This window comes from Carcharhinus amblyrhynchos, chromosome 4 (assembly GCF_965287045.1).
Source record: "Carcharhinus amblyrhynchos chromosome 4, sCarAmb.v2.hapA, whole genome shotgun sequence".
Taxonomy (NCBI): Eukaryota; Metazoa; Chordata; class Chondrichthyes; order Carcharhiniformes; family Carcharhinidae; genus Carcharhinus; species Carcharhinus amblyrhynchos.
Genome location: NC_137327.1, coordinates 128,679,771 through 128,704,848, shown reverse-complemented (window position 1 = coordinate 128,704,848; position 25,078 = coordinate 128,679,771). Strand labels below are relative to the sequence as shown.

The following is a 25,078-nucleotide window of genomic DNA, read 5'->3' as shown; positions in this document are numbered from 1 at the left end:
AAATGGATTATTGATACAGAAGGAGACAAATGATGAGTTCCTTTAGCAATGCATCAAAGGTCAAAAACCAGTTTCAACGCATCTGTTCTTGTAATTTTATGTGTCTGCATTATATGAAATTTGTGTACTGTGTTGTAAGAACCTAAGAAATAGGAATGAACTGCATGAGATCATGGGTCTTTTTTATTATTGTTTTTATTTCAATTGCAGTTCAGAAAATGGCCCAATTCCCTGTTTAAATACTGTAGTTAACTGTTCTACATTATTGTCAACTAATCTTGACTCAGTACTGTTAATCTCAGTCCAAGTCAGGAGTTAATTTTGCAAAATTTGCCCTATCAATTTTATGATCCTCCTACAAAATTCTATTGTGATTGGAAAAGTAAAATTCCATTTAATGTAGACAATCTCCGACAAAGTGACTTGCGCTTTGTTTCTTTAAATTTACAGCTATAATCTTTAAATCTTGAATTGTTTAAAACTGCAGTGAACTTAAGGAAAGCTACATCTTAATTTGCATCAACCCAGTCTGACTAAAGGTGTCTAATTGCATTGTCTGCTATCTTAAGTTTCTAATTATCTTACCTTTCTAAACAATCCAAGCCAACATACTTCAGATGCTTAAAATCAGAAAAAAAAACAGAAGGTGCTGAAAATACTCAGCAGGTCAGGCAGCGTCTGTGGTGAGAGAGGCAGAGCTGACAGGTGGGATTTTACAGCCTCGCTCGAATGAGGCTGAAAACTCCCACCCGAGGTCAACGGACATTTCGGTTGCCTGCTGCAATTACGAGGCAGGGGGGGCGGTAGAATTCCGGCGAATATTTCAGTTCTGTGACCTCTCACGGATGCTGCCTGACCTCAATGTGATTACCAGTTGACTGACCTGAATTTAGAAAATTGATTTGGTCTTTAGAGTAATCGCAAGAAAAGTGATACTACAGCTGGGCAGCACTATAGTAGGGGTCACTGTAGTTTTTTTTTAATCATAAAACTTCTGGTGGTTTCAAAACTGTTTCTGAGTTTATATCAAAATGTACTTTTGGAGATCCTGTTTGTGTTTGTCACCTATATTAACATTTCCTCACCAAAGGTTGTTTTATTGTTAGGATCTCAATATCTTTCCCATCATGTTTTGTCTTCTGATTTCATTGGGCAGAATTTCCCAGTCGTGCTCAATGCAAAAGTGGAAAGTCGTGCCTGAGGTCAATGGACCTTAGCATGGTCTGCCACCGTGGGACGAGATAATTCCCCCCTCCCCCCTGCAATGTATCATTGGTATGTGCAGGCGGTACTGCTGGTGTTACTGCATATAAAAACCACTGGGGTCACATTAACCTAATGGACTTTTTCCTAACCTGCTGTAGCTGTGCCTGATCTTCAGTGCACTGATTTCAACTGGATGATAAAGTGGGCAGCTTCCACCGTTATTGGGAAGAGTCACACTCCACCGGGCTGCAACTGAAAATTATCCCTGTATGTTTTGAGTAGTGATTGTCAGTCACTGAAGGAAAGGTTTATCATTTTCTGGCCTCCTGAATCAATTGTTTCTGTACAGAATTGTCTTGAGTTTTGGGATGCCATCTCATGAAGCAATGTTGACCAACATTTTTAAGATCATTTTACCTGATCTAGATTAGTCAGTTTTGCAGGGAGTGTTTCACAATGCAACACTGCTGCTGTTATATTGAAACTTCTCTTGTTCATTTAGCCTACCGTTTTAAATTACTCTTGAATCATCTGACAAGCCACCTATATCTAGATTAGCTCCCTTGGATCATCATGAAAAAACTCAACACATACGATGGCAAGGATCCCCAAAAAATATGTCGTCCCTGTTTCAAATTGTATTACTAAGTTATTTATATGAATATCTGATAATGTAGTTTTTAACCAAAACTTAAACTGCTGCAGGGGGAGAGAGGAGGAGGGTGCTTTCCATATGAAATGGTTATGTAAACGGGTATGATGTGTTAAGTATTTCAAACCTAAAAGTTTCTAAGTCTTTAGCAGCGCAGATTCGTGTGTTGATCGAGGAGAGGGAGCAAAGTAGGAACTCTCAGCAGGCCTGAGAAGGAAAAGTGCAATCATTTTGTGTAGGATAGCAAATACTTATTGTTGGACCAGAGATTGACATTTTGTGTTTTGTTTTTTCTTTTGTGTAATAATATTTGTGTAATATCTGTAAATGTGTATTGTGTACATGCTGCTTTACTTTCAGTAAAAATAAAATAACTAAATGTTTCTGAATTCTGTTCCTATATCAGAAATCAGCACTATGCACACATTGACTCAGATTTTGCCCTCAAGGGTACATCAGGTTGGGGGTTGGGGCCGGAGGGCGGGATGGGTAGTGCATGCCACACGTTGATGGGAACCCTGATCCATGTTGATCAACTCAAGGCAGTTGCTAAACTGCCCACGTGAGCAGTGTCTTGACTGACAAAATGTTCTTTGAGAACATGGATAATGGGGCAGAGCAGCCACAGTACAGACCTGCAATAAGAGAGATATGTGTCATGGAAGGCTGTAGCATAACAGGAGGCTGATTCATGTAATCACGCATGCTCCAAACTTCAAAATTAATGAATAATCCAGGCCTATTACCAGTGATCTCTCTAACCTCGTTTATTTATCAAATCCTGCAGTGCAGAAGGAGGCCATCTGGCCCACTGAGACAATCCCACCCAGGCCCTATCCCCATAACCCCATGCATTTACCCTAGCTAGTCCCCCAGCACAAAGGAACAATTCAGCATGGCCAATCCACCAAATTCACACATCTTTGGAGCGTGGGAGGAAACTGGAGCACCCAGAGGAAACTCATGCAGACTCCACACAGACAATGACCCAATGTGGGAATTGAACCCGGGTCCCTTGCAATGTGAGGCAGCAGTGTTAATTGTGCCACCATGCCACAACTGATTTAGGTTGATTTGATTTCATTTATTATTGTCATATATAAGTATACAGTGAAAAGTATTGTTTCTTGTGTGCTGTACGGGCAAGGGTTGGCCCGTGATCTCAGACTTCTTGCTGCTTCTTGTATTTATACCACCTATGAATAGCAATGTGGGTTTTCCACTGAGCAAACACACGGTGGAAACATGATGACAGCTGACTCTCATGTGATGTTCCAGCTGGTAACACCGATCTTTTAAATTGAGTTATACACAAACTACCTGAAAATTGTCCTGAACTTGCAATAGAGACAGAATTGCTGGATGATAAGAGACCAAGGTCCATCTGGCTTGCCTTCCACCATCCTGGTATTTGACAAAATAATAGTGAAATTGTTGATTAAGCATACGATCAATTGGAGTCAGTGAACTGATCAGTATTTAAAACTCTGCGACTAACCTGAATGAGTACGTCACTACAGTAACTGACATCATTAGTGTGCCAAAGAAGCAAATCTGCGTGTTTCCCAATGAAAGGACGGATGAACAGGGCTATCCACTGATTGCTGAAGTCCGGGTTTGAGGTGTTCAAGTCAGGCGACCTTGACGTAAGGGACAACTTAGCAAGGCCAATCCACCCAACCCGCACGTCTTTCGGACTGTGGGAGAAAACTTACAGAGACATGGGGAGGATGTGTAGACTCCACACAGACAGTGACCCAAACCAGGAATCGAACCCAGGTCCCTGGTGCTGTGAGGCAGCAGTGCTAACCACTGTGCCACCCTTAAGTATAGAACAGTTGCAGTCCTGCAGCGGAGGTCTTGCCCAAGTGTGCCTTGGAATTTCAGATTTTGTTAGGGCACCAGTGTCCAAATATTGGTGAGGACGGTAAAAGCTCAGGGACCATGTGGCTGAGGTCTATTAGCAGCAGATGCAGATGATACCAATTTGCACACAAGCATCACCATGTTTAACTGCACCAATTGGCTGTCTTGTTCTCCAGAAACAGGCTCCCTGGTCAAATGGGTCAGTTATGGCCGGGGGTGGTGAGGACATGTGAATTGGGCTCCTGTCTTTTTTTTTCCTTGCTGTGACAAGGCCGCATGTTCAGTGAGTGTGAGCTGAGTGGGTGGCAGTGCACACAGGCATTGCTGCTCTTGGTTGAAAGCAGGGAGATGGAGGGTGGGTGAGGGGGTGGATGTAACATTTTTCCAAGGGGACAGGGTGAAGGTTTCCTGATTGTGACGGCCAGTGGATTGTGGCAAAGTGCATTGTGACGGCTCTGAGCGCGTTGGCGGTTTTGTTTTATGACGATGTGGAACTCCTCACGGTGTTTTTTAAGCCACACATCACTCAACTTATTCTGTCCAGCCAGTGGCAGCTTCTGTTGTGTGCCTCAACCTAAACCAGCGCCGTTCAAACCCGTGGTTGGGAGACTGGGCTCAGCAAAGGGGACACCTTCAAGTCAAACAATTTAAAAAGTCAAAAAAAGAGAGAAACCTCCCCACTCCTTTCCTTTTTCTCTCTCTCTCTCTCTCTCCCCCCCCCACCCCCAGAACCCCCCCCCCCCTCCCCTCCAAACAGAAAAAGAAGAGACAATGTCTGCACTCCAGAAAGCCATCAAAGTGGAAAAGGACAGCGACACAGAAGGTGACTCCAACCCCACAGCGGGGGACCCGGGCTCCTTGGACCTTAAAGAAGTCAGCCAGCCTCCCGAGGGCAAGACACACGAGAGGTCTTCAGCCGGTCCTGCTTGCGACCAGACTGCAGCAGGGGATTCGGAACTAAGGACAATATTAGAAGAGAATGCCCTCCAAGCCCTGACTGAGGAGTCGGTTTTAAAAAGACCCCGGCTGGTCTACTACGAGGAGGTAGGTGACACTGACCTTATGTCACTTACCTTCCCGAAAAAACTCTGGAAAATCGTTGAGAGCGATCAGTTTGCATCCATCCGGTGGGACGATGGTGGGAACTGTGTAGTTATAGATGAGGAGTCCTTTAAGAAAGAGGTGCTGGAGCGGCGTGGTCCCTCTAGGATCTTTGAAACTGACTGCATGAAAAGTTTCATTCGGCAGCTGAACCTGTATGGTTTTAGCAAAATCCGCCAAGATTTTCAACGATCTGCCTCTCTTTCTGAATTCATTGCTGAAGAAAAAGGAGCAATTTCAATGACCAAGGTAGAAAGCAAAAAGTGCACACACCCACACACAGTATACAGTAACAGAATTGTTGTGGCTGATATTGCAATGGGATCCTTCCCCCTTCCAACAACCCCCCCAACACACCCCCACCACCCCCTCCCCCTCCAACATCCCCCCTCCCAACACACCCCCAACACCCCCTCCCCCTCCAACATCCCCCCTTCCAACACACCCCCACACCCTCCAATGCCCCCTCCCCTCCAACAGCCCTTTCCCACCCCCTCCAACACCCGCGTCCAACACACCCCCTCCCCCTCCAACACCCCCCTTCCAACACCCCCTCCCCCTCCAACAACCCTCCCCCTTCCAACACCCCCTCCCTCCCCCTCCAACAACCCCCTACCCTTGCAACACCCCCTCCCCTTCCAACACTCCCTTCCCCTCCAACACCCACCTTCCAACAATCCCCCAACACCCTCCTCCCCCTCCAACACCCCCTTCCATCAACCCCTCCCCCTCCAACAGGCCCTTCCCCCTCCAACACCCCCCTTCCAACACCCCCACCCGTCCAACATCCCCTCTTCCAACATACCCCCTCCCTGTCCAACACCCACCCTTCCCCTCCAACACCCCCTCCCCCTCCAACACCCCCCTCCCCCTCCAACACCCCCCTCCCACTCTAACACACCCCTTCCCCTCAAACATCCCCCTCTCCCTCAAACAACCCCCCAACATCCCCTTCCCCTCCAACACCCACCCTTCCAACACACCCCCTCTAACACCCCCTTCCTCTCCAACACCCACCCTTCCAACACCCCCTCCCTCCCCCTCCAACATCCTCCCCCTTCCAACACCCCCCTCCCCCTCCAACATCCTCCCCCTTCCAACACCCCCCTCCCCCTCCAACATCCTCCCCCTTCCAACACTCCCCTTCCCCTCCAACACCCACCCTTCCAACACCCCCTCCCTCCCCCTCCAACATCCTCCCCCTTCCAACACCCCGCTCCCCCTCCAGCAGTCCCCCCGCCCCTCAACCTTCTGTCCCCAAGAATCACAGTTTATTGAGACACGGAAGGGAAAGTCCAATCAGTAAGTTTAACAGTTCACTCAGTTTTTGGCCTCAACTGGATTGAAACTGGATTGTGGCTTTATTGCCCCAGCTTCTAATAATTTCAACCACTCCGCCCCCCCCCCCAACAAAAAATGAATTGAATTTAACCCTTTCCCCCAGCCCACCCCACCACACCCACCAGTCTGTCAACTGATGTGAGCAAATACCAGAACATTTGTAAAAAAAAACGAAATCTATCTAGTGCATGGCCTCAGTAAACTATTTAATCCAATAGCAAAAGATTGTGCAACAAAGCACATGTAATCTATCTATTGAGGCAGTTGTGTATTTTCCAATGATTATTGAAAATGGTCTGCTGAACGAAATCAGAAAAATCCCAGGTTGCAGCAACATCCTGAAAGGACTGGTCCTCAGTATGATCTCCATGCATGACCAACCAGCCTAGCCTCTGTCCAGCCACATTGCCCTCAGAACGTTCTTATAATCCATAAAGGTCATTTAAATCGTTCACAGTACAGATTTGGAATAACAGCTGACCGTCTCTGCTGTTTTATTTAAGGTATAACCTTGACCATCACAATGCGTGTAGATTATGACCAGGTTGGAGTAAATGTGGTGCAGCACAATCTCCTGGGCTGCATCCTCTTGTATGTTCTTACTGGGCAAACATGCAAGAATGACTGATAGGGTTTCTAAGGTGATGATGCCATAATAAGTCATTCCCTGTTGCTATGTTAATTGAATCATCTATGATGTCAGAATGAATTGGAGGCTGCTGCTCTGCGATTAATAGGCTCGATACATGGAGAATATGTGTTGAATTCATGCCCGGGCAACATCTGCCCACGTAACGTACAGCAGATAGATTATTGAATAAATTTATCCAATGCATTCTATTCACTCATGGATGTGTAAAAATGGAACCACCTACAGGAAAGATCTCCATGTTCTATAAGTTGTATATCAAATACCTTCACAGTAATTTAAGAACATTTTGCCTATTGCCTCAGTCTTTAAATACTGAGCCAGAATCTGAAGGGGAATCCGTTGCTTAAGTGGTGGCATTAATGATGTGTGTGTGTGTGTGTGTGTGTGTGTGTGTAGGCCTGTGTGTGGATACTGGGTGATACTCCCCATGGCTATGTGATGTTCACAGGTTAGATTCACACATCAAGAATGAATGCTGTGTTGGGTGAGGTCATGAATGTCCCCCATTGAACTGTACCCAACTGTACATCACTCCCTCAGCAAGTAGAGGGGGGAATCAATCAGAAGAAAAACTGGAAATGAAATAAAAATGATTAGAAGTGGGGAAGAATACATTGTGAAGCCGCATACCAAATGGACCAAATGAGGCGAATATATCGAAAGCCCGTATAGAAGTTATTATGTACATTAGGCAGTCCTTATCTGAGCATCACCGTTCTGTGAGCTACATCCACAACTGCAGTTTTATAATTCTACCATTGGATGAGGCACACTATGCTTCTGATCCTTATTAGATTTACCTTAGCAACACCAGAGCAGCCTGAGGGGAATTGGTTTTGTTCAGACTTGCAGTGGGCAATGCCAAGGGAGATCATCCAATTGTTTAAATAATTCATAGAACATAGAACATTACAGCGCGGTACAGGCCCTTCGGCCCTCGATGTTGCGCTGACCGGTGGAACCAATCTAATGACCCTCTGACCTAAACTATTCCAATGTTATCCATATGCCTAGCCACTGACCATTTGAACGCCCTTAAAGTTGGCGAGTCCACAACTGCTGCAGGCAGGGCATTCCATGACCTTACTACCCTCTGAGTAAAGAACCTACCTCTGACATCCGTCCTATAATTACCACCCCTTAATTTAAAGCTATGTCCCCTTGTGTTAGCCATCACCATCTGAGGTAAAAGGCTCTCACTGTCCACCCTATCCAATCCTTTGATCATCTTGTATGCCTCAGTCAGGTCACCTCGTAACCTTCTTCTCTCCAATGAAAATAACCTCAAGTCCCTCAGCCTTTCCTCATAAGACCTTCCCACCATACCAGGCAACATCCTGGTAAACCTCCTCTGCACCCTTTCCAATGCCTCCACATCTTTCTTATAATGCGGCGACCAGAACTGTACGCAATACTCCAAGTGCGGCCATACCAGAGTTTTGTACAGTTGTAACATGACCTCACGGCTCTGAAATTAAATTCCTCTACCAATAAAAGCTAACACACCATATGCCTTCTTAACAACCTTATCAACCTGGGTGCCAACTTTCAGGGAGCTATGCACATGTACCCGGAGATCTCTCTGCTCGTCAACACTACTAAGAGTCCTTCCATTAGCCCTATATTCTGTACTCCTGTTATTCTTACCAAAGTGAATCACCTCACACTTTTCCGTATTAAACTCCATCTGCCACCTCTCAGCCCAGCTCTGCAGCTTATCTATGTCCCTCTGCAAACTGTAACATCCATCCTCACTGTCTACAACTCCTCCAATTCTTTCAACAGTCTCCAGCTGATATTACCACGTACATCATATCAGTGCAGCATAGGCTTACTTTGAACCGACATTGCAACAGACTTGGTTGACAAATGTTCGGCGTTCTCCAATCATAGCCTGATTTTCCATGTTTTCCTTTGTGTTTTGGTTCTGGATTTGCTGTGGACATGAAAGGACTGGGGATAGTGTGAATTACTGGGTATTGCAAAGGAGGCAGTGGCTCAGTGCTGTTGTCACTGGACTAGTAACCCAAAGACCCAGGGCAAGATCTGGGGACCTGGGTTCAAATCCCACAGTAGATGGTGAAACTTGAATTCAGTAAAAAATCTGGAATGAAAAGTCCATGAAACCGTTGTTGATTGTCGTAAAAACCCATTTACCACTGCCCTGAAGGGAAGGAAATCTGCCATCCTTACCTGCTCTGGCTCCAGGTCCACAGCAATGTGGTTGACTCTCAAATGCCCTCTGAAATGGAGGGCAGTTAGGGACAGGCAATAAATGCTGGCCCCCAGTCAGTGATGCCTCCACAGCTTGTAAGTGAATAAAAAAATGAATTCTTTTGCTCATCCAGAGGCATATGGCAGTGACAAAAATACTTACTGAAGATGACATTTAGCATTTATATAGCTTAACATTTCTGCTGATATTAGCCTTTCACTCAAAGTTATTGACCTCATTACGCACAGATAGGTGAAAGCTGCTGGTTTGATTTAGAACAGGTTAAAGTCCAACAGGTTTGTTTGGTAGCAAAAGCCACTAGCTTTCAGAGTGCTGCTTGATTTAAAACCCCAGATGACACACCAATCTACTTCATTCCTTTGGCCTGGCCTATATTAGACTTCCAGTCCCACTCACTGTGTTATTGACAGTTGATGTCTTCAGGGTGACTGAAGATGGACGTTTAGTTTTGCTTTCTCCTCAATGTTATTCACATTCCCAAAGAAAAGCTGCCCAATCCATGTTGTAGGGAGAACATGACAAATTGTTAAGTATGAAAAGCCCAGATTTAAACTTGATTTTGATGCATTTACTGAAACTGTAAAAAAGTAATTGGCAGGAATCTTGTTTTAGTGAAAGGACTGCTTCGGAAACACATAGTGTATCATTTCAAAAGCTAACTAAAAAAATGTACAGGGACCATTACCAAAGGCTTTGTCCCCACTATGTCTATTGGAGGGTTGCCAAGCCTCCAGGATTGCTCTGTGGTCCCCAGGAATTAAAGTCTAATCTTCAGAACACCTCTGTCTCAGAGAAGAAAAAATACCACCATGTTAAAAAATGGACTTTTCATTCCAGATTTTTACTGAATTCAAATTTCACCACCCGCTGTGGGATTTGAATCCAGGTCCCCAGATCTTGCCCTGGGTCTTTGGATTACTACTTCAGTGGCAATAGCACTGCCTTCCTTACAATTCCCAGAGAATTTCCCGTGAAATATTAGTTACAAAAATATTAGACGTGGGGGAACTTGGCTGACACTCATTCATCCTGTCAGAGACTGAGGTGTCTAATTGTATCCCAGTTAGTGTGGGGAAGGCGATGTGTTATGTGGGCTGACCAGTGAGTAGGTACGTGGGATGGTTATAGACAGGAGGTCAAGTGATCACAACTCCAGGACTATGTCCAAATGATCAAAATGGTCACAGCCCTTTAACTCCCTTACAACCAAGGCAAAGATCTGTGGTGTCAAAGTGCCCCAGTTACAGTACATCCAAAAGCATTCAGGATTGAAAAGGTTAAGTCAGTTATGTCCATTCTGTGATTAATAAAATGATGGCATTTTCATTTCAGTTTCAGTTTTACCATAACCTGAATTTCAGAAGAGATTACCCTCACCTGCTGCCCAGAATGAAGCGAAGAGTTGGGATTAAAAGTGCGATTCCTAATCTTAACTGCACAGAAGGGGATTCCAATAGTGACTTCCCTGTCAGTGGGGGGACACCAGGCGGCCCGAGACAACTAATACAGACCTTAGCTGTACAGCAGAACAACTTAGTGTCACCTACAAGGGAAAATGAGCACAAATTTGCATTTGAAAGTAACCTCAGCAATCAACGAGTCACCAATACTGGGAACACAAATAGTTCTGGCAATCCAGCTCCCCCTGCCCTAGCAGTGAGACCAGCCGACCATATAGCTACAGAGCAAAGCACTAAAGTAAACCAAATGACTCAGTTTCATCCGTCACAACATGGCGGCCTGATCCGGGCTGGTAATCATGCTGTGGAGACCAGCAGCACCACTTCAGCTACCTCAGTGTACCACCTCATGCCCCCTATGGCTGCTGGTTTTGGACCTATGATGGGAGTGCCAGCTTTCCAAGGCATGTACCCTGACCTTGCTGCGGCGGCTGCCCAAGCACACCTGGCCAGCCTGTTGCCATTTTGCAATCCGTGGTTCTCCATGCCCATGATGGCGGCTGCATCTGCTATTTCCATGTCATCGGGGTCTTCAGTTCACCACCACCGGCCGCCTCCGCACCATCACCACTGTCCCAACTGCAACTGTCAAGGAGGCAATGGATCATCCACAAGAAGTGGTCCCAGAAACAGTGATTATATGGCAGGGCCACACAGATAAGAGTAATTTAAAGTGATGAAGACACTTTGCCCAGAAATGATATCTAAAGAACATGTTAAAATAAACTCCTGAACAAATGTTCTTATCAACATTGGTGTATTTGCCTGTGATTTTTTTTTTCCCTGTCCTCTTCCTTTGCTGTCACTTTGCTTTTTCAATCTCCCTGCCTAACTTTGGAGAAGTTCCTTTAATTGTTGGTGTTTTCCATTTAAAAAAAAATCATTAATTATTTTCCTACCACATTGGGTGCATCGTGAAATGGAAATATGGTCACTGTAAAGAAACATTACTGTTTAATTATTAAAATTGACATGGTACTAGGCTGAGCTTAGACTGAAATATAACCTACAACTTTGGTTTATTTTTTATGCACATTAAAATGTTGTTAAAAACTGTATTCCTGATTTGTATATCTGTTGCAACCTGTTGCCCCTCTGGAAGGGTCTGCAAGCTGTAAGACTAAGAAAAAAAAATAAAATACTAACAAAGAAAAAGCTGTAGTGATTTGACAGTTGCATCTAAGTTCAAATTGATAAAAATAATCCCATTCACCATTTCAGTCGTGGTTTGAAAAAAAAGCTTTCAGAATGTTGCCTAACCTGACAATCTCCAAAGGATTTAGTTCTCCCCGGTTGCCGCATAATCTGAAATGTTAAAGGAGTAGGAAGGATGCTGACGTTATTTTGCTAGTTTCCGTTCTGATTCCCTAATCCAGTTTTCAGGAGGCTGACATTGTGTTGACTGTGTCAGAGTGGAAAAGTATCTGTCCTGGAGTGGACCTTTTAGATGTGATAGTTATCTTCTAACAAATCATTATCATCTTCATCTTGTTTACAGATTGTCCAATTTTGGACATCTTTGAGCCCTTCCACAGTCTAACTGGACATCAGTCATCCTGTATTTGGACATATGGTTCGATCTAACATTGGTGGCCAACCTGCTCCTCTGAGGGCTGCTTGAGGAGATACTTCATATTGTTTCCCTAGTTGTACTTGCAGGCTCTGGACCAAGAAGAACACATGAAGTTAGTATATTGGAATGTTCTACCGAACTAAAATTTGCTTATAAGACTCTGAGGAGTTTGATTAGGAGATGGTTGCAACAATCTTGGATTTTGGATAGCAGTTGTGTAGATATAGTTAGTCTTTCATGGTGGCACAAGGCAGGGGTTATCCCAAAAGGTTGATGAAGAGGTCCTTCCCTCTTGTCCCTTTCTGGCTCGACCAATTTTTTACCAAATTACACCGTTAGTACAGGAATTTATGTTCGAGGTGAAATAATTTTCAGAGGGTAGAAACTTACATCAAACACTATCCAAGTAAATAAATGCCATTGGATTTGAATTGAGTTATAAAATGTAGGAATTTGTTTCAAGCTAGGGTCTATATCAGAATTCATTGAATACTCAGAGGTAATAGAATAGGTTCTTTGGCTCATTGAGCCTATTTTGGAGTTTTTCTCCAAGAATTACCTATCCCACTCACCTGCTCATTATTAATCTCTTTCAGCCAACTACCTCATTGCTTTTTTTAAATGATTATAGTCTCGACTTCATTTACAGAGAATTCCACATTGTAACCACTCCCTTTGTAAAAAAAACTTTTCTAATCATCCCTTTATTTCTTTTTGTGATTATCTTAAATCTAAGCCTTCTTGCAGCCATCTCAGCAAGAAGTGGAAGTAATTCTTTATGGGCTGGAATTTCCACCCTTGCCCGCAGCAGGGATTCTCCAGTCCCGCTGCAATGAATGGAGGTTTGGCTGAGTGCCAAATGGCCTGTTCTCACTGGAGTTGTGCATGGGTGTGAATAGTCAGAGAATCATTTACATTTACCCTACAATAATCTTTATAGTCTTAAGTAAGTCATGGGGTGACATGTGGCACAGTGGTTAGCTACCTCATGGCGCCAGGGACCTGGGTTCAATTCCGGCCTTCGGGACTGTGTAGAGTTTGCATGTTCTCTGTGTGCCTGCTCCAGTTTCCTTCCACAGTCCAAAGATGCGGGCTGGCATGGTGGCACAGTGGTTAGCACTGCTGCATCATTGCGGCAGGGACCCAGGTTTGATTCCGGGTTGGGTCACTGAGTGTGTGGAGTTTGCACATTCTCCCCATGTCTGCGTGGGTTTCCTCTGGGTGCTCCGGTTTTGCCCACAGTCCAAAGATGTGCAGGTTAGGTGGTTTGGCCATACTAAATTGCCCCTGAGTGTCAGGGGAATTAGTTAGGGTCAATGCATGAGGTTATGGGGATAAGGCCTGGGTGGGATTATGGTCGATGCAGACTCAATGGGCCAAATGGCCTCCTCCTGCGCTGTAGGATTCTATGATTCTATGTGCTGGTTGGGTGGATTGGCCAGGCTAAATTTCCCCCAAATGGGTCGATTAGGGGATTAATGGAGTAAAATACATGGGGTTAAGGGATAGGGAAACGAGTGAGCCTAGTTAAAATGCCAGTGCAGACTCAATGGGCTGAATGGCCTCCTTCTGTAAAAAAACGCCCGTCGGCCCTCCAAGCCTCATTGACCATGCTGCCTGACTTAACTAAAACCCCCTACCCTTCCGGGGACCATATCCCTCTACTCCCATCCTATTCATGCACCTGTCAAAACGGCCCTTAAAAGTCACTACCGTATCCGCTGCCACTATCTTCCCCAGCAACGAGTTCCAGGCACTCACTACTTCCTGTATAAAAATTCTGCCTTGTACATCTCCTTTAAACCTTGCCCCAGTCTCCTTAAACCTATGCCCCCTAGTAATTGACTCTTCAACCCTGGGAAAAAGAATTGTACTGTAGGAATTTTACGATCCTTCAAACATTGTTAATGGATTAAGAAGGATATTTCTGACACTGTTCTGGTAGATCTATGCTGCAGCTTTTCAAATATCTTTTTGTCTGCTTCTGATAGTATGGTGCTCAAAACTGTACACAATTCTCCAACTAAGTCCTAACTTAACATCTTGTACAAAAAGAACGTTGTCTGTTACCTTTGTACTCTTGGCCCCTGGCTGAAGGAAACAAGGATTATGTTTGTCTTTTTAACTCTATCTGAGTTGCCACCTTTAATGACCTGTCTATTTGCACATCAAAGACCCCTCAGCTCCTCTAATTCATTCGAGATCTTAGTGTCTAATGTGCATTTCCTTCTGCTATTCTTGCATCCACTATGCAGCGCGTTACCTTTTTCGATATTGAACTGTGACTACCGTCTACCTTCTCATCTTCCTTTAGTCATTCACAACTCTCATTACAATTTGTTCCACCCCTCCCCCTGTTGTCATCTGTGAATATGCAATCAAGTTTATCAGGTTATTTGCACTTGCAATAAGAAAGAGAGAGATAATGTATTGTACCTATCGTATGTGAAAATTAATCATTATTTGGTTTCCTGTTTGAAAGTATTTGGTAACAGCCCTGTTTTCATTAATAAATGATTTTGTTGGATATTCTGTACAAACATATGAAATACGAATGCTAGGTTGCTATTTTAATTGTGTGCGCGATGTGGCACAATGTGTTTAACTTTTATACTGCACATGTAAATTATGATAAATGGCAAAATTGGACATGTTCCATCATTGATATGTTTTCTTAAATATGTCACACTAACTGATTTGATGTCTTAAGTTGTTTCCCCCGCCTTCTTCACAAAATAACTTGATGTCGAGTTTAATTTTAGATCACTGCAACTTGAATTTTTTTTTACTTTGAGTTATTGGCTTTCTTGGGCCAATCGCTATCTGAGCATTGGAAAGTGAATTAATCAAAGCTCATAGGGTAATACTTGTCTCAAGTAGCTGCTAAGAACACGCTAAAGTAACTCAAGATGAAAGCAAATTACTGCGGATGCTGGAATCTGAAACCAAAAGAGAAAATGCTGGAAAATTTCAGCAGGTCTGGCAGCATCTGTAAGGAGTCCAGATGACTCTTTGTCAAAGGGCTTTGACAAAGTCCTCTGGACTTGAAACGTCAGCTCTTTTCTCTCCTTACAGATGCTGCCAGACCTGCTGAGATTTTCCAGCATTTTCTCTTTTGGCTAGAGTAACTCAAGTTGACTGTCTCTTGCAATCCCCACCTCCTCCTTCCTTTGACATGTACTGTCAGTTAGTTGACCACATTGTAAATACCTATTTGTTCTTGTCATGAATTTTAATAAATTAAAGAATTAGTTTTGTGTCTAAGCCGTGAAGACAGTTGTATGAACAGAGTACACAATGGAACACAAAACCTGGTCCCATTCATGGGAAAAGAACCATCACCTCAAGCTTTTCGATATCAGCTGAAATTGTACCTCCCAGTTTAGTCTACATTGTACTTCTATGATTTCTTACAGTGCCTGTATGTAATACATATCCAACACAAAAACATGCTTAGAATTATTTGTCATTTCTATTCCTCTATATTGAATAATGTGTTGTGAATTCTTCAGTACTGGAAATACATGGTAAAATGTTACTTTTGTTTTAGCAGTAACCTTCACAATGCTTCTATAAAGCAATCTCACCTGAAATGTTTAATAATAAATGTTACCAAAGTGATGGATAGTGTATTCACCAAAGTCAATCTTGTTATTGTTTTATATGATTAAGAATCATTGATTAAAGGCAATTTATGCAGAGCTATTTTGCGTAGGAGAGGCCATCAAAATGATGTCACAAAGTTCTGCTCCAGTAAATCAAAAGCTGTTCTGTTTACACTGGCCTGAATTTTTCCATTTCCTTCATTTGTCATTTCTGTCTTGGGTGAGAATGCCAAATAGTGAGCTGTCTTTTATCCTGAGCGTACGAATGCCAAGAAAATAGGTTGAGAAGTCGCAGATTAATTTCACAATGGACCTCTGCAAGAGAGAAAGGAAAATGTCATCCTTTGGATCTGGGTTGGTTTCCAAACCAAGTTGCACATTCAAGAATCGAAGGAGTACTACGCGTGCCCTTACCAGCACTCTGAATTCATAGGTAACTACAATTTTTTGAACGTATGTTATTGTTTTCCTTTATATAAGCTCCCCTTTAAGCACCATGTGTTCATTTTGCAGCTAATTCGAATATTTCTGCAAAGGAACTTGCTTGTCTCCATACAATTCTGGTAAGGCAATTTCACTTTACCCGTGAGTGTTATATTATTGAGAATATAAATGGTTTTTCATCTCTTATTTTGTACTGTAACATGCTATCATAGAAACATGTAGACTAATAGTTTATTATTTGCAGTCTTAGTTACATCACAGCAATTGTCCTGATGATATGGTAGCTTCATTGTGACATGGCAATGCCCTTCACTGTTTAATCCATAGCCAGATGGGATGTTCAGGGAATTTGGCAGTAGATGCTGAGTAATCACTCCTGCAGACCAGTGCGTTGGATTAAAGCAACTTGACATAAATAAGCAGACTTAAATGAAGTCATTTTAAAAATAAATCACAAATTATATATTTCTGTGGTATATAATTATTCCACTCTTGTGTGCCAACTATCAAATGCACTCACAATGATGTTAATGTAAGTTGACATGATTCTTAACAGTGAAATACTGATCACAATGGCACTTTTCTTCCTCATTCCACGTAATGGAATATATTAACAGACCCTCTTATGGCAGATACTCTGGCTCACAACATCAAAGTTCGCTTGTTTTCCAGCTCAGCAGCTGCCCACTTTCTATTAACTCTTTAACAACCAGAGAATATCTTACCCCTCAGTTTAGTGTGATGATGTCTACATTGTTTTTTTGTAATGTTCCACTGTCATAACTTAAATCTTGTCACATTGTGGAGCTGTTGCAAAGAGTGGAGTAAGAGTGGGCTTGTTTCAAATAGGGGGACAGAGAACACTCATTACATTGCTGAAATTTGGTGGGAAGAAATCTGAAGACAGAACAAGGAATCACTACAGCTAGTGATTTATTGTGAATTGAATGTTCTGATCAAGTGTGTTTTTAAAATGTTGGGATGTTTTCTTGTGTCATTAAGTCTAGGTACCGTATGCTTTATTTGAAAGTTATTAGCAAAGGCAATTTTTTGCCCATAAACTCTTACCCATGAGCTCAGGAAACAGAGGAATCCAGAAAGGATTGTTGTTCTGAATAGGCTAATTCGAAAATGGAACATGTTGTTGCACATAGTTACTGAAGCTAAGTCTATGACAACATTTAAGAGAATATCAGGTAAACTGTCATTCCATAAGTAATAAGGGATACACAGATCATTTCAATGTGTATTGTAAAACAATAACTTTTTTTTGTGTAGAAGTCTCTGTGATCCAAAGGCCAGAATATTCTGGCCATTCATGCCAGTTGGGCTTTCCCATCCTGTGGCAATGAACGGAAATTTGGCTGGACGCCAGATTCCTCTCCAACTTCGCTGCAGCAGGAATGTGATGTGAATGGCTGATAAGATTGAGCCCATACATTTTTCATTGCCATATGGTTCTAGACTGTCAATGAGATAAAGGTCAAACATTAGCAATTCTCAACATTTACTCACACTTTCCTCAGGCCTGTGTTTGGAATGATAAGCTATGGTTAAGATGATGAATTTTTAACATTGGTCAGTTTTGGCGCTACGTGGTGGCATCATTGCATAATTTGGTCAGGAATTTTTTGTAACAATACAGTTTTGTATCAATCTTTTTAGGTTGTAATAACCCCAAGGGGTCCATGGGGAATCACTGATTGATCTCCCTGTGGGGTTCATTGAGTATGAGTTTCCCTGGTAACAGACAGTGGCCTGTCCAGTTGAAATTCATTACCTGAGCCTCTTTGTAAGGCAGGCCCAGGACTGGGCCTGCTGAATTGCAGTCCCAAGCAGGGACTAATGTGTGTACACCACGGTAGTGGTTATACATTGCATTCTGTAATAAATTATGTTCCTTTCCAATCGGGCTTCTTAACTCATTACAGTAGAGACGAGAAGCAAAAAAAGTTTCAGAGAGCCTTGCCTTTCAACAAACCCGGTGAGATGATAATGGGGAGATATTGGAAATGCCACTGTTTTGGAAATTAGAAACTTATGATGTGGGAGTAGAGCATTGTACATCAAACTAATTAAATACTCCCTCTGGGCAAATGGGATAGAAGATACCTGTGGGCCCCGACTTTCAGCATCATAAAGAATTTAACCTGACTGACAGCCCCGGATTCAAAACCTTTTGACAAAATGGTAGATATGGCACCCGATCACTGCAACCCCCAACCATCTGTTACATTGCATTGCTACAGGTTTAATACGGCAACTAGACTCCCAGGGAACCAGCCACTGAATTCTTAACGAGGCTGCGGAAATTGGCAGAGCAGTATGAGCACAGCTCAGCATTTCTGAAAATGTTATGGGATCGTTTGTATGTGGAATTAATAACATTGCAACCCAAAGGAGGCTACTGACCGACTCAACTCTGGACCTCAAGAAAGCTACAGAGCTGGCCTTTTCCTGTGAAAATGAGGAAAAAAGGGGCCCAGGAGCTTCAGGGGTTCATAGACGGTCTCGTCCTCAGCCTTGAGCGACCCCTGTACCCCAGAACCAAGCCCCCAGCGGATGACACTTCCATCTCCCATTTGCTGCCAAGAAAATGTGATTGGAGTCTGAGTCTGTGTGATTCCAGAACTAGATGGGAAGTCTCTCCACAACACAGTGAGGAGCGAGTACATCCGCGATGCACTTGTTGTCATTGGATCTGCCCCAGACAAGGCTACTGAAACAGTCAAAATGCGGATCACTCAGACCAAAGGGACAGGACTGTACAAATAAACCAGCCTAAGAATGAGAAATTTTTGCAGCTACATTGCATCACCATACCCAAAGTGGCTCCAATCAAGATTAAACTTCAGGTAAATAACCATCCCCTAGACATGGAGATAGACACAGGAGCCGCTGTATCTATTATTGGAGAGCAAACCTTCAGCAAGTCCGATTGGGCATCTTGTCTTTAAGCCTGTGAAACACCAAAGCTAGAATGACCACTTTTGGAGAGGAACATTTGGAGAGTTTGGAGGACGTTTTATGGCTTTGCAATGACAAGGATGGATTACACCCGGTTGAAGGGAAGGCAAAGGCCATAAAAGGGGCTCCGATTCCTAGAAACACAATGGAGTTGAAGTCTTTCTTAGGTCTCATAAATTACAATGGAAAATACATATTGGACTTGACGACCCTTCTCCTAAAATTTCTAGAATCCCTACAGTGCAGAAGGAGGCCATTTGGCCCATCGGGTTTGCACCGAACACAATCCCACCTAAGCCCCATTCCCGTAACCCCACCCTGCCAATCCCCTGATACTAGGGTCAATTTAGTTTGGCCAATCAACCTAACCCACACATCTTTTGGACTGTGGGAGGAAACCGGAGCATCCGGAGGAAACCCATGCAGACATGGGGAGAAAGTGCAAACTCTGCACAGGCAGTGTGACCCAAGCCAGGAATCGAACACAGGTCCCTGGTGCTGTGAGGCAGCTGTGCTGACCACTGTGCCACTGTGCCGTACTGTTAAAAAAAAATCAGAAATGGCCGTGACAAGTGCCTCAGAGAAATACTTTGCAAACAACAATTGCTGCCAACAAATATACTAGCCCACATGACCCCTCTGAGTGCACTCACTGTAACCTTTGATGCCTCTTCCTATGGGATACCGGGATAGGAGTAGTATTATCACACTATTGGGATGATGGGTCAGAATGTACAATAGCGTACACATTGTGAACTCTGGCGGATGCAGAGGGGAAGCCCAGATTGAAGAAGAAGGTATGTTCCACCAGTATGTCTATGGTCAGCATTTCACCATTGTAACAAATCGCAAACTTCTATTAGGCCTCTTCAAGGAAGGCAAGTTGATCCCTTCCATTGCGTCAACCCGGATCCAACACTGGGCATTGCTATTAGATGCCTATGAATATACCTAGTCACTTAATAGCGATCATCCAGGTAGACATATAGCCACCCACCGCTACCCACCAGCCAACCTTCTCCTCCAAAGATAAATGAAGTCATCATGGACCTTACATTGGTGAAACTACTTCACATTGTCCGAAGTGGTGGACCACAAGGACGTCCTATGAAGGATTTGATTGAAACCTTATCTCTCTAAATATCAGGAGTTGAGTATAGAAGATGGCATCATCTTGTGAGGAGTCCAGATGGTTGTCCCACGTCCAGGCCAGTGACTAATACTTCAAGAATTGCACAATGGCCACCTGCGAATTTCTAAGATGAAAATGCTCGCAAGGAGTTATGTCTGGCGGCCTGTCATAGACAGTGATATTGAAAACTTGGTCAAGTGGTGAAAAAGTTGCCAGGAAAATCAGAAGTCCCCATCAGCAGCCTGGTTGCACCCTTCCAAATGGCCAGGGAGACTCTGAGCGTGAGTACATGCAGACTTCGCAAGGCGGTTAAGGGCTCCATGTTATTCATCGAGGCCCATGTCATGCACCAGATGGCTTCTATTACCTCTTACAATACCATAGAGAAACTATTTTAGTATGCATTGTATACTCGAGGTTCTGATGACAGACAATGCGACCAGTGGGGAGATTCAGGTCTTCATGAGTACAATCCGAATGAGGCACATCTACATGGCACCCAACCACCCCTCTTCAAATGGCCAGGCGGTATGGTCCACCTGAGGAATGTTGGCGATGGTTCTACGTGGATTTCAAAAGTTATTTTGAGAAAACAGGACTGGTGTCCTATTAGGTAAAAACTAGGAATAAGAACTTAAAGAAGCATCTAGATCACCTCCATCACAGAGGCTGAGGCAACTGTTTCTATGGACATGCCACTGTTAGTGTCCTTCACACTGGCCTGTGAATGGGAAACTCCACCCTCTAAAAACTCAAGAGCCAGTCATCTGGACGATCTGGATCAGACATGGAGACAGAGGCGGTGGACACCCAGTCAGAGGTCACCACCATGAATGAGCCCCTGTGATGGCTCTTTGATGCTTTTCGTGGAAGAGACGTTCACCTGTCTGTCACACACCCTCTGACCAGACCCTGCAAGTGATAGAGGGAAAGCCAAGGGCAAATAAGTGGAGAAGTCCCTATCACCATTAGGGCAAGGGGGAGGGAATCTCTTGGATTCAGACAGTAAGTTCCAGATCATAACTCTGTAAACAAAAAATCCCATCTTCTCTCTTTATGGGGACAATCCCCACAAAGTCCATGGGGATATCATGATTGATCTCCCTGTGATGCTCATTGATTGTGAGTTCCCCTGGTAACAGGCTGCTGACCTGCCCAGCTGAAACTCAGTAAAATTTAAGGTTTATTTATTAGTGTCACAAGTAGGCTTACATTAACACTGCAATGAAGCTGCTGTGACCTTAGAATGGCCACTGCACCTAACCATTACCTGGGTCTGAGACGCGCTGGTTAGGTGCATTGGCCATGCTACATTCTCCCTTAGTGTAACTGAATAGGCGCCGGAGAGTGGCAATAGGGGATTTTCACAGTAACTTCATTGTGGTGTGAATGTAAGCCTACTGGTGAAATTAATTGTAAGAAGTCTTCGGAGGCAGAAGTCCCTTCACCAAAATCCCTTTATTTACAATTCCAACAGCAGTGCACACAGTGCTATCAGTCAGTAGTCTACCTCCAGGAGTGCCAGAGGAACTGACACTTCCGGTTAAATACAAGGCAAAGATTCCCTGATTGGCCCATCAATTGGATGTTTAATCATGGAACTCTTTTCCTGATCCTTAATCAGGGAGTTCATATATCAATAGGCCAACCTCAATGGCCTGACTGAAGTCATTACACTAATAAATAAACTTTTAAATGTAAAACTTTTTATAAGGCGGGCCCAGAATTGTAGTCCCAGACAGGAGCGAGTGTGTGTACACCATATATAGTATTTTTACTTTGCATTCTGCAAGAAATAAAAAGAAATTTCTTTTTATCTAAATATATTAATGAATAAAATAGTTTATTACGGAATGCAAAGCAAAATGTTCCTTCCCAATCGGGTTTCCTGAGTCAGTACGTAGGTATATGCCAAATAGGGAACAGCTGTAGTGTAGAACTCAGCCAAAGCAGTGTCAACCTCCTCAGAACGCATTGCAGGAAAGGGGATAGGATAATGTTAAAGTGAAGAACACTAGGATATACAGTGCAGAAAGAGGATATTTGGCCCATCATGCTTGTGCTGGCTCTCAGAAAGAGCTTTCCAATTATTCCCACCCTTCTTCTCCTTCCTCCTGACTTTCGGGATTTATTCCTCTCTGAGAGTTTGTACTGAGCCTCCTTCCCCTGTCCTTTCAGTCAGTAAGATCCAGATCATAACTTTGTTAAAAAAAAATCCCATCTTGTCTCTTTTGCCAATTATTTCCAGTATGTGTTCTCCGATTACTGTCCCACGTGCGAGTGAGAACAGTTTCTCCTCATTTACCCATTTAAAACTCACAAAACAAGTAAATGAGTTTATTAAACCAATTATAAAAGAAAGAAACATTATGCTGGTCTTAATGGAGGTAATTGGCTTTTAATCATTAAGTCTTTCCTTTTGGTAAGTAAGATTCCCTCATTTTTTTCTCTCCCAGTTTTACCGCCCTGATTTATGCACTAACCACAACTCAGAAAAGAGGATCTGCTTCCAATCCCACTCAGACTCTTTAAGCTGCCAAGAGCTGTCTATAAATTGCGAATAGTCACTTCGTGAAGGAGCAGATAAGTGTGCAGAGGAGCATACTTTCAACAGAAAGGAATTCCCTCGTTCCAACCAATGCCAAAAGACTATGGACATAAAAATCACAGGATTAACCCATCCCGGTTAGCACGGTGCCAGGGACCCGAGTTCAATTCCGGCCTTGGGTCACTGTCTGGCTGGAGTTTGCACATTCTCTCCATGTCTGCATGGGTTTCCTCCGCATGCTCCCACAGTCCAAAGGTGTGCGAGTTGGATTGATTGGCCATTATAAATTGACCATTAGTAGCAGAGGATTAGCGGGGCAAATGTGAGCAGGGAACAAGACCTGGATGGGACTGTGGGTGGTACAGATTCGATGGGACGAATGGCCTCTTTCTGTACTTTAGGGATTCTATGATTCAAGTGGGGCTTATGGTTGGGAATAGTGTTGTGTTGGAATCTGTCAGTGCTCGGAGGGAGAATCACAGGAAATGGAGGCTATTAACCTGGAACTTTCAGGCAAGCTTCCAGCATCAATGTGGCCATTTTCCTCTCTAGCTATCTCAGATTCCAGGACATGAATCACAGCCTGTCCAAACTGAACCATACCTTGGCTGTAAAGGAATTGCTCTTCTTTGGGATTGCTCTCTTCTATTGTGTTGAGCTGCTGGGAATGTGGAGAACACACAAAGAGTGTTAGTGCCTACTGTGCACGGTGGCACAGTGGTTAGCGCTGCAGCCTCACAGCGCAGGGACCCAGGTTTGATTCCCATCCTGAGTCACTGTCTGTGTGGATTCTGCACGTTCTCCCCGTGTCTGCATGGGTTTCCTCCAGATGCTCCGGTTTCCTCCTATAGTCTGAAAGTTCTGCTGGTTAGGTGCATTGGCCATGCAAAATTTCTATCTCAGTGTACCCAAACAGGTGCTGAAGTGTGGCGACTGGGGGATTTTCACAGTAACGTCATTGCAGTGTTAATGTAAGCCTTAAAACTTAAAACTTAAGTTACTGTGCCTGTGAATAAATGTAAAGGAGCACTGAGGCAGATTGTGGTTTAAGGTTATTTGCTGGCCTAATTTCTGGTAATGTGATTATAGTTCCAAATCTACGTGAAAACAACAATGTACAGCCTGCTGAATGTGTAACATGGACAGATTATTTGTTGAATGTACAGCATGCAAATTTCGTGCAGCTTAACACAGTGAAGGGAAAGTCATGGTGTGATCAGTTATAACTTGCCCATACACTTGGTATGGTGAAATTTTTGCTTTGACCGTTGCCCTGCGACTATTAAACTTTTCCTTCATCTGATCACATCAATGATAGAATCATAGAATCCCTACAGTGCAGAAAGAGGCCATTCAGTCCATTGAGTCTGCACTGGCAACAATCCCACCCAGGCCCTATCTGCATAACCCCACGTATTTACCCTTCTAGTGCCCAACACTAAGGGGCAATTTAGCATGGCCAATCCGCCTAACTCGTACATCTCTGGAGTGTGGGAGGAAACCGGAGCACCTAGTGGAAACGTACGCCGGCACAGGGAGAACATGCAGATTCCTCACAGACAGTCACCCAAGGCCAGAATCAAACCTGAGTCCCTGGCATCGTGAGACAGCAGCGCTAACCACTGTGCCACCATGCTGACTTTGGTGACCATGAAACTTATCAGAAACTCTTGTAAAAACCCCTAATCATTAATGTCCTTTAGGGAAGGAAATCTGCCACCCTCACCCTGTCCTGCCTACACGTGACTCCAGTCCTAGAGAAAAGTGGTTGACTCTTAACTGCCCCTCTGAAATGACCTAAGCAAGCTGCTCTGTTCAGGGGCAATTAGGGATGTGCAGTAAGTGCTGGCCCTGTGAGCGATGCCCACATCACATAAAAGAATAAAGAAAAATGAAGTTGTACTTGTGAAAATGCACCCTACCATTAGCTCAGGATTGCAAACTATCTTTTATGTTCCTCATTGGAACATTTCATCTGAATCTACACAGTCAGAGTGAATTGCTCAACTGAGTGAACTACAAGACTAAAACTGACATCCTTTTGTGTCCTGATGATAGACTTAGAGATAATTAGCGAGCAGGCAGTGAATTATCCCTTCCATTCCCCAAGTCAGTTAATTGGTAGGGCTGCCAATATATTACTAATGTCAATGGAACAGTTCTTTTCAAAGTCCTATCTTGTCTGACTCTAATGAAAGTAGCATTTAAACATATTGCCCTTCTAAATATTCACAGTGGGAGTATCAATCCAGGCACACATATTTATTTGACAGGTGTGTTAGCGTCTGTGCGGAG

The 25,078-nt window shown here is 43.7% G+C and overlaps 1 protein-coding gene across 1 annotated transcript; it reads left to right on the top strand.

Annotated features, from left to right (window-relative positions):
* Positions 1–4,495: 4,495 nt before the first annotated feature.
* Positions 4,496–11,175, top strand: LOC145342704 (heat shock transcription factor, Y-linked-like). Its single transcript, XM_080188265.1, has 2 exons — positions 4,496–5,074; positions 10,387–11,175. Exons 1-2 carry the CDS (start codon positions 4,496–4,498, stop codon positions 11,173–11,175), a joined length of 1,368 nt encoding a protein of 455 aa, XP_080044391.1.
* The last annotated feature ends 13,903 nt before the right edge of the window (positions 11,176–25,078 follow it).

Coding starts and splice junctions, on each gene's coding strand:
- LOC145342704 (XM_080188265.1), top strand. CDS start 4,496: ATGTCTGCACTCCAGAAAGCCATCAAAGTGGAAAAGGACAGCGACACA. Junction 5,075..10,386: donor GAGCAATTTCAATGACCAAG/GTAGAAAGCAAA, acceptor TTTTCATTTCAG/TTTCAGTTTTACCATAACCT.